This window comes from Panthera pardus, unplaced genomic scaffold, assembly GCF_024362965.1.
Source record: "Panthera pardus isolate Hobbes unplaced genomic scaffold, ASM2436296v1 HiC_scaffold_8, whole genome shotgun sequence".
Lineage (NCBI taxonomy): Eukaryota > Metazoa > Chordata > Mammalia > Carnivora > Felidae > Panthera > Panthera pardus.
This window is the reverse complement of record NW_026527013.1, coordinates 50,757,984-50,771,446: the sequence shown is the minus strand read 5'-3', so window position 1 is coordinate 50,771,446 and position 13,463 is coordinate 50,757,984. Positions and strand designations below refer to the sequence as shown.

General features: G+C 51.3%; 1 protein-coding gene across 1 annotated transcript; it reads right to left on the bottom strand.

Annotated features, from left to right (window-relative positions):
* Positions 1-618: 618 nt before the first annotated feature.
* On the bottom strand, positions 619-13,154 carry CAV3 (caveolin 3). The gene is made up of 2 exons (XM_019428294.2): positions 12,914-13,154; positions 619-1,397 (listed from the first exon to the last, which is right to left on the bottom strand). Exons 1-2 carry the CDS (start codon positions 13,025-13,027, stop codon positions 1,056-1,058), a joined length of 456 nt encoding a protein of 151 aa, XP_019283839.1. The 5' UTR covers positions 13,028-13,154; the 3' UTR covers positions 619-1,055.
* Positions 13,155-13,463: the final 309 nt, after the last annotated feature.

The following is a 13,463-nucleotide window of genomic DNA, read 5'->3' as shown; positions in this document are numbered from 1 at the left end:
TTTTTTTTTTTTTTTTTTTTTTTTTTTTTTTTTGAGGACTAAGATCTGGATAACACTCTTGGGAAAAGCATCTCTGAAGAATGTGAGATTGCTATTCCCCACCCCCCTCCCCGGTGGGGTTAGGTGACATGCCTCTGCTGTTGTTTTTTATGTCCGTAGTGGGTCCACACATGCACAAACTGGACCTTATGCCCTCATCACTTCTCTGAGGGCTTGAAGGCATACGTGTGCCAAGCAGCAATGCCAGGGGCTCGGTGTCTGGTGAGCCAAAGGGGAGGTTCAGAGGGTTCTGAACCCAAGTCCTGCCCTCAGTGGTGCCCAGGGAGGGTCTCCTGCCCCTTCCAGCCCAAGGGCCATTTTCTTCTGTTGGTGACCGCTGGCTGGCCCAGGGCATCAGACCTCGGTGGGAATATAATCTCCTAAGAAAGACAGGGGAAAGGATACCCAGACAACAAGAAGCCCAAGAGAAACCAAGTTCTGTTCTGGCTCTTCAATTTCACAGAGAGAAGGACCAACCAACTTGCCCCGCTTGTTCTTCGGGGCAGTGAACTGTATTTTTGGAGCTCATCAGGACACACACCTACCTTGCGAACACACAAAAACACAGCATTCCCAAAATGCAGCCTAAACCCTTTATTGGAGCCACCCTCCTAATGCCAAGAGTCACCGGTAGCCTCCCTGGGCGGCGTGCATCAACAGGTTGACTCCGGGTGGGAACGGAGTGCTGGTTTATGCTGTTACAGTCTGAGTGAATGCAAAGACTTGCACAGTAGCTGCCTCTTAGCAAATTACCTTTCCTTGTGCCCGGTCACAGGGGCATCGAGGCGGGGCGGGGGTGGGGGGCAGAGCAAAGGGCCACTGTGCTTCTGTGGCGGGGCTGTCTTTTCTTTCTGGCTTCCCTACACGGTGTACTCCCATCTTGGGGTGGGAGGTGGGGGGGGAATAGCAGTCCCTAAAGAGAAAGAGCTCGCCGGCAGGCCCATGGAGAAGTACGGTGGGGCCAGCCTCCCCTGACTCCCCCTGCTGCCCGGCCACCCCTACCGCCCCACCTGGCCTCACACTTCCTTCCGCAGCATCACCTTGATGTTGCTGCAGATCTGGCCCAGGGCGGCAAAGAGCGGGTTGCAGAAGGTACGGATGCAGAGGGAGTAGATGTGGCTGATGCACTGGATCTCGATCAGGTAGCTCTTGATGCACGGCACCACCGCCCAGATGTGGCAGAAGGAGATGCAGGCGAACAGGAAGCCCCAGAGCAGGGCCAGCGGGACTCCCAGCAGCGTGGACAGCAGGCGGTAGCACCAGTACTTGGAGACAGTGAAGGTGGTGTAGCTCACCTTCCACACTCCGTCGAAGCTGTAGGTGCCCACAGGCTCTGCGATCACGTCTTCAAAATCCACCTGCAGGGGCGGGAGGGGCAATCCTCGGGTCACAGCGTCCACCCACTCCTCGGGCTTTGGGGTGCCAGCCTCAGGACCCTCTGGAGGGCTTGTCGCACCTGATGGCTGGGCCCCACCACTGGGCCTTCTGACCCGCACAGCCGGGGCAGGGCCTGAGACTGCATTTCCAGCGAGCCCCCGGGTGCTGCCGATGCTTCCCTAGAGCGGTGAGACACGGGGGCTGGTCCAGCCCCCTCATTTCACAGGTGGATACGCAGGCCCTTGGGGAATTAAGTGACTTGCTTAAAGCCATCAGTAATGCAGGTGCAGACCTAGAGGTGTGGTTCTCAAATTCTGATATTTTATGATCCTACAGAGTTGGACAGTCCTCGTCATCCTGGGGGTAAAGAGGACACATCCAGCCAGGCCAATACTTGAAGGTAGCCAGGTGGAGGTAGGGGCATGGGCTGGAACAGCATGTTGGGTGGGGCTGGGACTTAACCAGATAGACAGTGTGTGCCCTCAGGGTGATGCAGGTGCTACCGTAAGGCTGAGGGCAAGCCCAGAGTGGCCAGAGTGGGGCTGGAGAGGCCTGGAGGGACAGTCACTCTGTGATGAACAGTCTCTGAAGGCTTTTTTTGCACAGGGACTGGCTTAGCCAGATCTGAGTTGATTTTTTTTAATTGAAGTATAATTGATACATAATTAGTTTCAACATAATGATTCAGTATTTTGATGTATTGGGAAATGATCACCACAGTAAGTGTAGTTAACATCTGTCACCATACATGGGTACAAATTTGTGTGTGTGACGAGAACTTTTAAGATCTACTCAGCACCTTTTGTATGTGCAGCACAGTATTGTTAGGTACAGTCACCATACATCCCCTGACTTACTTATTTTATAAGTGGAGGTTTGTTCTTCTGGACCCCCTTCACTCGCCACCTACCCCTGCCTCTGGCAACCATCAGTCCTTTCTCTGTTCTCTGATCTGAATTTTGAGCAGCTTGTTGGGCCAGTGGTGGTTGGGAGAGAGGATGTAGGTGGGGTCCAGCAGGGAACTGTGACAATATTCCAGGTGAGACCTGACGACAGGCTGTTTTGGGGTGATGGTGGGGGGCCAGAGAGAGGCAAACGGGTCTGAGAGCTATTTTAGGATGTGGCATGTGGCAAAGTGAGGGCCATGTTGTCCTGGCTAGCAAAGGTGTCTGCAACTGAGTGTGGTCGAGCAGGCCTGAAACACCTTGTGCAGCAGACAGGTGCTTCCCTCACTCTAGTCCTGTGGCAACCTCAGACTTTCCTAAGTCTGGCAGCTGGGAGGAGCATGCGTGCTCAGAGAATCTGGTTCACACATTCCAATGAAATGGTGACTGAGGCCCCATTTGGGAAGTGGGAAAAAATAATCAGTAAACCTGAGGGAAAAAACATTGTACTTTCAGCCAAGTCATTTAACTAACCTTTCTTGAGTCCCTGCTATGCATTGAAGACTATCATAGCTTCTTTCTCACATGTGATGTCCTTTAGCGTCACTAAGCCTTAGCTGTCGTGTCTGTAAAATGGGCCATCTTCCATGTTCCTGGGCTACTTTAATAAAAGTTGGTTGAATGAATGCTCAAACTAATCAGACTAATGGTGGAGGGGACACGTGTGGGGGCTGGTGGGGGCAGAGCTCCAACATCAGTCTTCCAGGGTCAACCCTTTCCCTGCTTTTGCTGGAGGAAGGGGGTCCTCTCATCTAGGCATGAGGTTCAAAGTACTTTTCGTTATAAAATTACATAGCCACATTGCAGAAAATTCAGGCAACAGCAGAAAGAAAACAAAAGCAACTCCAATTTGTATTTCCCTAGTACTAACGATGTCATTGCTTTAGTACTTTCCTTTCCAGAGTAACTTTTTGGGGGAGGGGTTGGACATACCCATGTTGCACGTACAATGGTGGGTCCTGTTTTTCTCACGTGACTAGATTCTGAGTTCCTGTGCCATGCCTCAGATCCCCGGATCCCTCTGGAGACATCGGAGGATGAGGCCCCACCCAGGGGATGGTATGTTTATGGAGAACAGAGTGGATGTGCTGACATTTCGGGCTACAGGTGATGCGGAAAGCTGACTCAGGGAGTCAGTAGGGCCTTCCAGGACGCCCCCCACCCCCACCTCCCTAAATCTCAGCCTCCAGCTTTCTCTTCTGGGGTTTCAGCAGAGGTCATTTATGGCCCCCTGGGTGAAAGGGCAGAGCTGGAGGGAAGAATACAAATATGGTCCTCATCTTCTCAGAAAGATCGCACTTATTCCTGGAGAGCTTCCAGGAGGTGGTGGCTGTCTGGGACTTTGGTGGACTGTGGGATTTGGAGGCAGAGATGGAAAAGTGGTGTGCTGGATATGTGGAAAAGAAGGCCCAAGTTGGTTGGGGAACATCTTATGGCTTTAGACAGTGGATGGAAAGGGCTGACATCTTCTACATCTGGCTTATATGGAAGCAAAGATTCAGAGTTGCTGTTTCTTGGGAGAGCTTTCAAATCTTTTAACAAAAAATTTTTTTTATTCTTTTTTTTTTTTTTTTTTTGAGAGACAGAAACAGAGCATAAGCAGGGGAAGGGCAGAGAGAAGCGGAGACACAGAATCCAAAGTAGGCTCCAGGCTCTGAGCTGTCAACACAGAGTCCAATGTGGGGCCTGAGCCCACAAACCATGAGATCATGACCTGAGCCAAAGTCAGACGCTCAACTGACTGAGCCACCCAGGTGCCCCAGAGAGCTTTCAAATCTGAGAAGATGGGGAGGATAGGTCTGGGAGAACCATTCCAGCCCTGACCTGGGGACACCCAGAATGATTACTGAGGTGCAGTTAGATCCCTGGGGCCTGGATCCTGGATTGAGGAGTTCTGACCTCTGTAGCCTGCCCCTCCTCCATCATGGCCGTGCCTCAGCCTGATGCCTCTTAGCACCCTGGCTGGCTTCTGGAGCATAGTGCAGCCCCAGGACCTTTGCCATCAGAAGGAGACATTAGGGTGGAGACGTGCCTCCCTGCCTTTGTCCCAGCAGGCACTTCCTCCTTCCTTCCCTTTCCCACTCAGTGCCTGTGGCCTCCCCTGCCCTTCTTGTGGCTGTTCCTTAGGATGGTGTACCCCTGACTCACGGATTTCCCAGGCCTGCCTCCTCACCTCACGGGGAGCCACACAGCCCAGAGGTGGGAGGGAGCAGGGCTCAGACTGAATCAGGTGTCCTGATTCTAATCTAAGCTCTGCATGCTGCCCCAGCTGGGGCCAGACCCCAAGGTGGATTCTTACTGTGGAGCATCTGAGGTCTGGTCCTTGTCGACCAGAGAGACCTGCCCCATGGCAGAGCTCCCAGCCCCTTATTTAAAGCCAGCCACCCACCCTGCTCCTCTGTAGCCCAGCCTGTCTTGTTGGTCTAGTCCAGCGTATCCCGCCTTTCAACACCTTTGAGTATTTGTGTCTGGCCTCTAAGAGGCTGAAGAGTGGAAAAGAACCCTGTCTAAAGTCACGCTGCTGAGGCTGGAGTCTAGGTCTGCTACTAACTGGCTCTGTCATCTTCAGCAAGTGTCTGAGCTTTTCTGTGCCTCAGTTTCCTGGATTCATCTCATAAAGTTTGTCGGAGGATTGAATAAGACATCTAAATACTCAGAAAACTTCCTGGCACAGAATACCTGGTTCATAACTGTTAGCTCATGTTGGTTGTTACGGAGTGCTCGCTTCGGGAGGATGTTCGAGCCCCGAAGGTGGCTTTGCACCCTAGGGCAGGTGCCACTCTGATGAGTGACTTTGGTAGATGACTTACCTCTTTGAGCTTCACTCCCTCAACTGCAAAAATGCATTTGCTATGTCTTACAATCTTGTTATGAGGAATAGAAATAATTTATCACCTATCCATCCATTTGTTCCCTACCATCTAGTCACCTACCTATCTCCCATCCATCCATCCATCCATTGATCCATGGATCTCCCCATCCATTCACAGACACCCATGCCTGTCCCCCATCCCAACACATACTTATTCAGCACCCACTTTGTGCTAGGCATACCACCTCTTGGGCAACGCTCAGCCCAATCCCTAGCACGTGGTAGGTGCTCAGTGAAGGTAATTATTTGTTCAATTGTTCTGAAGTACCTATGCAAATATATCTCAGAAAATCTGTTGACACCCCGGATCCTAAGTACAGTAACTCTCCAGCCTACCTAGTCATAAATGTGTGTGTGTGTGTGTGTGTGTGTGCATGTGCACGCATACTTCTGCCTCTTTTCCCTCATTTGCTGTTTACGGTAGTAATCTTACTCCCAGGGACCTCTCTGTTGCGTCGTTTAATTATTATTACTTTGCAGAAGACATTGATGCTGACATTTGAATTATTGCCCATGACGCCTTTGGGCACTGAGCATGAGGCGACTGCTCCGTTTTCTGGGAATCAGAAAATGTGCTCTCAGAGGGATGGGCTGTCCTGTCAGGCCCAGCTGTTTGAGCACTGGGCCAGCTTTGTCCACAGCGCCTACTTTGGGGAGGTATTTATAAGACCCGGCTCAGGCAGGGCTAGGCAGTCATGCCAGTGTATCAGAAGCACACAGTGACTTCATTTCTTAATTCCTTTCTAAAGCGGAGAGGAGATGGCTTTTTCTGGGAAGGTGGTTGGGTGTGGGCTGGATCCATCAAAAGAGCCTCAGGGCTTGGTGTGCAGCTGGAGGGAAGGGCAAAGGGTGGGAAGGGTGAATGTAGCTGCTCGTTCAGTTGGTGTCCCCTTCTCTGGCGTATTTATTTTTGGAACAGCAAGAGGGCCAGTTGATTAATCGGAACCAGCCAACGTGGCCCCCGCTGTCTCCCAAGAGGGCGGGGAAGGTGCAAGACAGCAGGTCCAGGCATTGCCGGAGGATTCGGGGAAGGCCAGCAGCCACCCCCTGTCAAAAATACCTCCCCAGATTCCTGTATGACTCAGTCCTTGGGCATCCGGGGCCCTGGACAATGCAACGTTTATTTATTTTTGAGAAGAGAGAGACAGAGTGGGGGAGGAGAGAGAAAGAGGGAAACACAGAATCCGAAACAGGCTCCAGGCTCTGAGCTGTCAGCACAGAGCCCGACACGGGGCTGGAACTCACTGACCCCAAGATCATGACCTGAGCCAAAGTCGGATGCTCAACCGACTGAGCTACCCAGGTGCCCTGGCCCTGGACAATTCAGATAGAGTATCTTTGGGCGGGGAAATGGCTCTAGGCAGGGGGATAGACATCTGGTTCCAGTCTCCACTTGACCACTGAGTTACTGTATGGCTTTGGGCATGGTACTTTCCCTCTCTGGGCCTCCGGTTTTTGTTTTTGTTTTTGTTTTTTTTTTAACTCTATACCAGGAGGATTGGGCCAAGATTCCTAATGACTCAGAGTTAGATTTGGAGTCCGAACACCCAAGGGGGAGGCTTAGTTTTGCTGGGTCTTCCTTTTCCTGCCCATTGCCTTGCTGCCTAAAGGGCGGTCCATGGCCAGTGACCCTCTTCTCAACAAGGTATGTATAGAAGTTGAGAGTAAGCATTTAAAAACAGTCACAGAAATTTGAGCTAGTAATTTTAGGTCTGTTAAGTCTAAAGATAATAAAAATTGGGGCTTACACTGGAGATGCCCGTTTCATTTCATCTCCGTGGTCATACATTTTTGTTGAATTTTATAAAAGTATTGGTGTACCACAGATTGAGATTATAATGATAAAAACTGGCCCTTCAAGCCGGATAATTTGAGAAGCATTGGCGTATACAGTAGGAAGCTAAAAGGAGGTGTTAGCTGTAAAACAGCTGAAAAATGGCAAAGTTTTGCTTCTCGGGTTGTAAGTGGTAATAACAATAGAATTGTGTACAGTCTGGGATAACCAGTACACTGCTCCCAATTTGGCCCTTGTAGGTGTTGGTTTCTGGCCATGTATCTTATATTTAGTGTTCTGTCCACCTTTGGTGGGTGGTTAACCAGTCTCCAAAGATGACCCCCAGTTAGTCATGGCCTTGAGGGTTTGTGCCCTTGCCTCTTCTCATCCCACACTGAATGTGGGCTTGCCCCGTGACTTGCTTTAATCACCAGAACGCAGTAGAAGGGTCGATGTGCCAGGTCTGGAACTAAGCCTTACAAAGGCCTGGAAGTTTCTTCCTTGGGGAGCCTCGAGCCGCCAAATTAAAAGTCTACTTTTATGCCCTGATGTAGAGACTGGTGGAGTTAGAAGTCCATTACTTTACCTTGCTCTAGAATCTGGGGGAGATGCCACATGAGGGAGAGACCCGGCCAGCCCAGCATCCCAGCTTAGCCCTGCCTTCCATCCGTCCCCACCAAGGCACCAAACATAGGAGTGAGCCGTCTTGGGTGTTCCAGCTCAGCAGAGGTCCTCGGTGGCTGCCGCTGCCTGAGAGGCCACCAGTGAGAGCAGTGGAACTGCCCAGCTGAGTCTAGTCAACCCACAGAACTGTGGGAGACCATCACTTGGTTGTGGCTTTATACCACTGAGTTTTGGGATGATTTGTTACACAGCGATAGATAACTTATACAGTGTGTCTCTAAGGAAAGCTGAATTCCAGGTTTATTTTCTACGGGACAAGAGAGACCTGTTTGTACTTGAAAGTGCAAAACATTCACCAGCCATGCTGAATAGAAATTTCTGATGGCAGAGCCCAGAAATGTGCATTTTAACCAGGTCCCCAAGAAAGAGGATGCCATTTTGAAAAACTAGATTAGTTAATACCTAGGAGTCCCCATAACACTAAATTGTAAATACTTCAGTGTGAGTTCGTGCAGTGTAGCCCTTTCTAGAGGTACTTGACAGAGGGTAAGACTAATAAGGAAGGACTGGCCAGCTCTCCTGTCTCCCTTCTTCCTTTTCTTTCTTCTTTCACACCCAAGCATCCTTGTCCACCCACATCCTTGTTGATGTTGTGGCTTTTGCTTATTTTGTTCCCTTTTCTTCAAAAGCCTTATTTTCCCTTTGCACATTTTAATTTTTTTCCCATTTGTACATGCACCTGGGCTACCACCTCCCCGTGAAGGTGGCTCCTGATTTTCCCAGACGAGAGTAAAATCTTCCTCCCTAAACCCCATGACACTTCATCGGGCACTTATTTATGGTGTTTAGCACCTTCTCCCAGATATTCTCATGATTTTAGTCTCATCCTCTCTGTTGGGTTGGAGTCTTCTCCAGAGAAAGTACCAGGTCAGTTTCATCTTTCTGCAGCAGAATGTCCAGATGGGCCCCAAATGGGAGCACGGTTCACAGAGCTGGTGGCTACTGGGTCTTCTGGTTGTTTGTTAGCCTGAGCTGATAGGCACAGGGTGTGGTTTGTGTGTTTTTCCAAGGGAGAAGGGTGTTTAGCGGCAGATGTAGGTTGCAGGTGGAGTGGGAACAAGTAGGATGGGCTGGGGTCAGGTCTGTCCCCCTGTTTGACCTTGAGTGGCCGAGGGGAGAGCAGTTGAAGACTGAGGCTGAAGAGGCTGTGTGATGCTTTGGGCTCAAGCATTCCTTCCTGCCTAAGGGTGTGAGTGCCTCAGTGCGCGTTAGGGAGACGGCCCTGAGCCCTCTCAGAAATAACTCAGAGGCCTTTGTGCTGGGACTGAGGTCCTGCAGGAATGCATGGAAAGAGGGCTGGAGGTTTACAACATGGGTCTAAAGGGAACAGTGGAGAACCCTGGGGACTGTTGCTGTACGTTAACACCCCCCTCAGCCTGGCATGGGGGGTTTATGCGCTGTGGGTCTGTCTGGCTCATCCCCAACTCCTCTGAGCACAGGACCTGGTGCATAGCAGGTGCTCAGTAAAGATTCGTGGAAGCGTACTCTGTGAGTGGCGATGACATGGAGGGCGGGGCAGAGGGAACTGCATGTGCTCATCCCAGGTCCTTAGCTCTAATCCCCATGAGCCTTTGCCCAAGACCTAGCCCTGAACCTTGGGGACCACAGTTCAAGTCTGTTAGGCTGGACAAGGCTCTCCCTCTGCATCTGGCACTCATTTTCCAGCCCAGGTTCAAGGGCAGTACCAGGCCTTACTCGGGGAAGTTTGGGGAAGTTTTGACTCTGGATAAAGTCAAACGGAGCGCCTCCCATCTGCTGGGGGTCCAATCCACATCACCATGGGTCTATCTCCTGCTCTGCATCCTGTATGAAACCTCAGCAGCTGTTTGCAGAGAGGACAGGTCTTCCTCTTCTCCACCCAGTGTGTGTCTACACCAAGATTCAGGCCAGAGAGGGAAAGGGATTTCCCTGGAGTCACACAGCAAGCTAGTGTCAGGCCTGGGACTAGAACTTGGGTCTCTGTAGCTCAGTCTTATTCTAGGATCTTACTGTGTCTCCCATCCTAGGCCATGAGGAGCCTATTAGTCCTCATGACCACCCTGACAGGCCCCTCCTGAGCCTTCATCTCAGCGTCTGCCTTGTTTCTCTTTCTCTCCGTCTCTCTTGCCTCCTCACTTCCTTTTCCTTCCTCCTCCCTCCTTCTTGTCTTTTTCCCCACTTGATCAAAGAAGCCGAGATGCCCCAGGTTCCTGTTCAGACAGACTGGCCAGGCCACCCCCCTCCCACCCCCCCCACCTCCCCACCCCCTGCCAATTCCTGGCCAGCTCTCCTGTCTCCTTTTTTCCTTTTCTTTCTTTTTTCACAGACCATACACAAACCTGAAGTCTACTTCAACCTGTTTGTGCTATTTATCCAACTCCGTTTTATGATCCTCATCCTGAATTTCAAAACTTTTTCATTTCTCAGTTATTAAAAACAGAATAACTCCCCAAGCCAGGGAGCGTCCAATAAATATACCAAATAATAATCTCCCCTCAACAAGATTATTTGCAGGGCCTTTTAAAAGCTTAGCCTTTGAGGGCTGTTTTCTGGGGTTCAGGAGAGACAGGTCTCAGCCCCAGGGGAGGGTTGTGTAAACAGCCGTGTCTGTATGGCTGCCCCCATCCCTCACTGAGATTATAACCTGGGCCTGGAGCCTGGAGCCCGTTCACTCCAGGCTCAGTAGGGCCTGAGAGCCTCTCTACACTTGTCACCTGTTGTGGGTCTCTTTCAGAAGCCACGTTCTCCCTTGGGGTTCTCTTCTCCACCCCAGCAGCCGCCTAGGGACCGCCAGGGGGGAACCTGGTTGTAAAAGCTGGCCCATGGCTTCGCTGTCCTGTCCTGCAAACTCTTCCAGGCTCCAACTCCGCTCACACTTGTCACACCCTTGCTGCACGCCAGTTACTGTGTTAGGCACTTTCAAATCCTTTATTTTCATTACTCCTCACATTATACTTTTATTGCACAGGGCTGCTCTGAGAGTCCTTTACCCGGTGGAGTAAATGATATTATGCTCATTTTACAGAGGAAAACTCAGGTTCTGAAAACCTAGGTGACTTGCCCAGGGTCACTGCTTTGAGGTAGAAGAGAGTAAATCTGAAAGCAGGTCTGTTAAAGCCGAGTTCGGGACTATGTCCTCCAGGCTGCACTGCACAAACCATGATGAATACTGTTTTACATGCGTGTAGTAATTTCCCCCTTGTAGCTCTTCTCACTGTGCCATAATTACCCTATTTCTGCCACTAATGATACAGATAAACACAGTCACAGCATAAGATGAGCTATTACGGAGAAGTGCCTGGAGGGAAGCGGGGGCATGGAGGAGGGAGTTACTGACTGCCTGGGGGAGCTGAGGCAGTCTTCCTGGAGGAGGTGACCTTTGAGCTGGGTCTTCAAAGCTGAGCAGTGCATTCACCCCAGGGAAGAAGGGGGTGGGGGTTGCTCCTGGTACAGACACAGGAATATGTTCTGGTTGGTATGGCCAGCTCCTGGCTTGAGGGCTGGAAGGTTGCGGCCGGATTGAGTTGGGGCTTGAAAGCCATGGCCGAGAAGTTAGACTTTATCCAGCATGGGAGGTATTCCTCCAGAAGAAGATAATGCAGGGGCTGTGTTTCAGAGCAAGCCCAGAGCCACGCTGTCTAATGCAGCGGTCACGAGTTTTGAGCACTTGACCTATGACCAGGGCAACACAAGAGTTCTAAATCTTGTTTCATTTTAGTTCAAACGTGAGAAGTGATACTTAATTCTGAGATTGGAAAACTTTTTAAAATCTTTGGAACAATTTGGGTGTGTTGAATTGATTTCAGCCGCGCAGTTTATGAGATCTAAATACAGGACAAGGATTTCTGATAAATTTGGAATCTGAACTGATATGCAATGTAAGGGAAGGATACATGGTGGATTTCAAAGATGAGCAAAGACTGTATAATAGTACGTTGATAATTGTTTTTTATATCAATTACATGTTGAAATGATACTATTTTGGAAATATTAGGCTAAATAGAAAAATATCATGAAAATTAGTTTCATCTGCTTGTTTTTTCTCCTTCTTTAAAATCATGGCGCCGGGGTGGCTCAGTCATTTAAGCATCTGACTTCGGCTCAGGTCACAATCTCACAAGTTTGTGGGTTCGAGCCCTGTCTGGCTCTGTGCTGACAGCTCGGAGCCTGAGGTCTGCTTTGGATTCTGTGTTTCTCTCTCTTTCTGCCCCTCCCCTGCTTGTGCTCTGTCTGTTTCTCTCTCTCTCAAAATAAATAAATGTTAAAAAAATTTTTTTTGAAAAAATAAAAATCACGGCTACTAGAAAAATGTAAAATGTAAATGTAAAATGACATCTGGTCATTGTATGATGGGTTGCATTACATTTCTATTGGACAGGGCTGATCTGTGATTCTGATGCATTTAGTTGGACCCTGGAGGCCCCGGGCACCTGCCCTTTTAAAAGCCCTTCCAGTGACTCTGATGCCAGTGGTTGGCCACCCTTCTTCCAGGAATTCTGCTGTAGGAAGATCCCCGTGGCTACCGACTGGAGGTTAGACGGAGGGTGTGGGCCCGGAGGCGGTCAGGCTGCTGGGGGCATCCAGATGAGGAAAGGGGCTGACTCAGACAGTGGCTGTTGGGGAGACTCCCCGAAAGCCCGGTAACCTCCCTCTGAGTGGTCCCTTTCAGGGGCCTGGGTGTGTCTGAGAGGCCTCTGCCCTGGCCTGGCTGCAGGACCTGGCATGAGCACTGGGCACGGCCCCCACACCATGGGCTGTGGACATGGGGTAGTACTCTGGGGAGATGAGTGCCCCCACGAGCGGCTGCCAGCCCTGCTGGAAGCCACCTTTTGGGGATTAACCCCACGCCCACCATGGAGACCGCAGACATGACCCCTGGCGTGAGAAAGAGCCCAAGTCGGCCACCCGCTGGTCTCCATCCTGGGACAAGGGCCAGGCGCTAATGGGAAGAAGCTCAGAGGAGTAGGGAGGCACTCTGGTCTGTGACTTGCCTCCCCACCCTGGGCAACACCTGCGTCACGTTTGTGCGGCTGAGGTCCTGCTCTTGTTTATGCTAAATGTTCCTTGGGGGGGTGTACATGCTGGCTTTTGAGGGAGGATTTGGAGAAGACAGAGGAACAGGGCCTCTTGTCGGGGAAGCCGGCTGTGTGTGGAGCAGAGCCCTCCCCCATCCCCCGTCCCCCGTCCAAACATTCTGCAGACACCCTCCTGGCGGTGGTGCCCAGGCAGGCCCGCCGATCCTACCTTCACTATGTCCTCGTTAATGTTCTTGGGGTCTCGGTTCACCAGGTCGATCTCCTTGCAGTGGATGTCCTTGACAATCTGGGCCTCCAGGTCTGTGTGTTCTTCGGCCATCATCGCGGAGCTGGGGGACCGCAGGAGGAGGTCTGAGCCGTGTGGCCAGCGGGGCTGAAAAGACTTGGGGCAGGGACACGGTTTGGTGTCCCCAGACTTGTGCCCCTGCCGGCTCAACAGGCCCCACCCAGCATGCCAGCTGACAGCTGTCCCACATAACTTCAGCCTGCCTCTCGCTAAAGCCTCCGTGGCAGGCCTCCAAGCTAAAATTAAGACTGGAGCTCTGCTGGAAGGCCCAGCACTCCCTACAGGGACTGCCGAGGGCGCAGGGCCTCACCCGAGAGAGCAGAGGCTCTGGCATCTGTGGGCCATGGGGCAGCTCGGCGGTTGGAGTGGGTTCTGGAATTCGCACGGCTGCCATCAGCATTTGGGCTTCTCTGGGAGGGGGGTTGGGTTGGTCCTCAGCTCCGCCTCTTGCTGACTGTGAGCTTGGGCACGC

What these genes read in the sequence shown, in the direction of transcription:
- CAV3 (XM_019428294.2), bottom strand. Translation starts at nt 13,027, where the DNA reads ATGATGGCCGAAGAACACACAGACCTGGAGGCCCAGATTGTCAAGGAC. An exon ending in TTAACGAGGACATAGTGAAG is followed by an intron (nt 1,398 to 12,913) that starts GTAGGATCGGCG and finishes CCGCCCCTGCAG; the next exon opens with GTGGATTTTGAAGACGTGAT.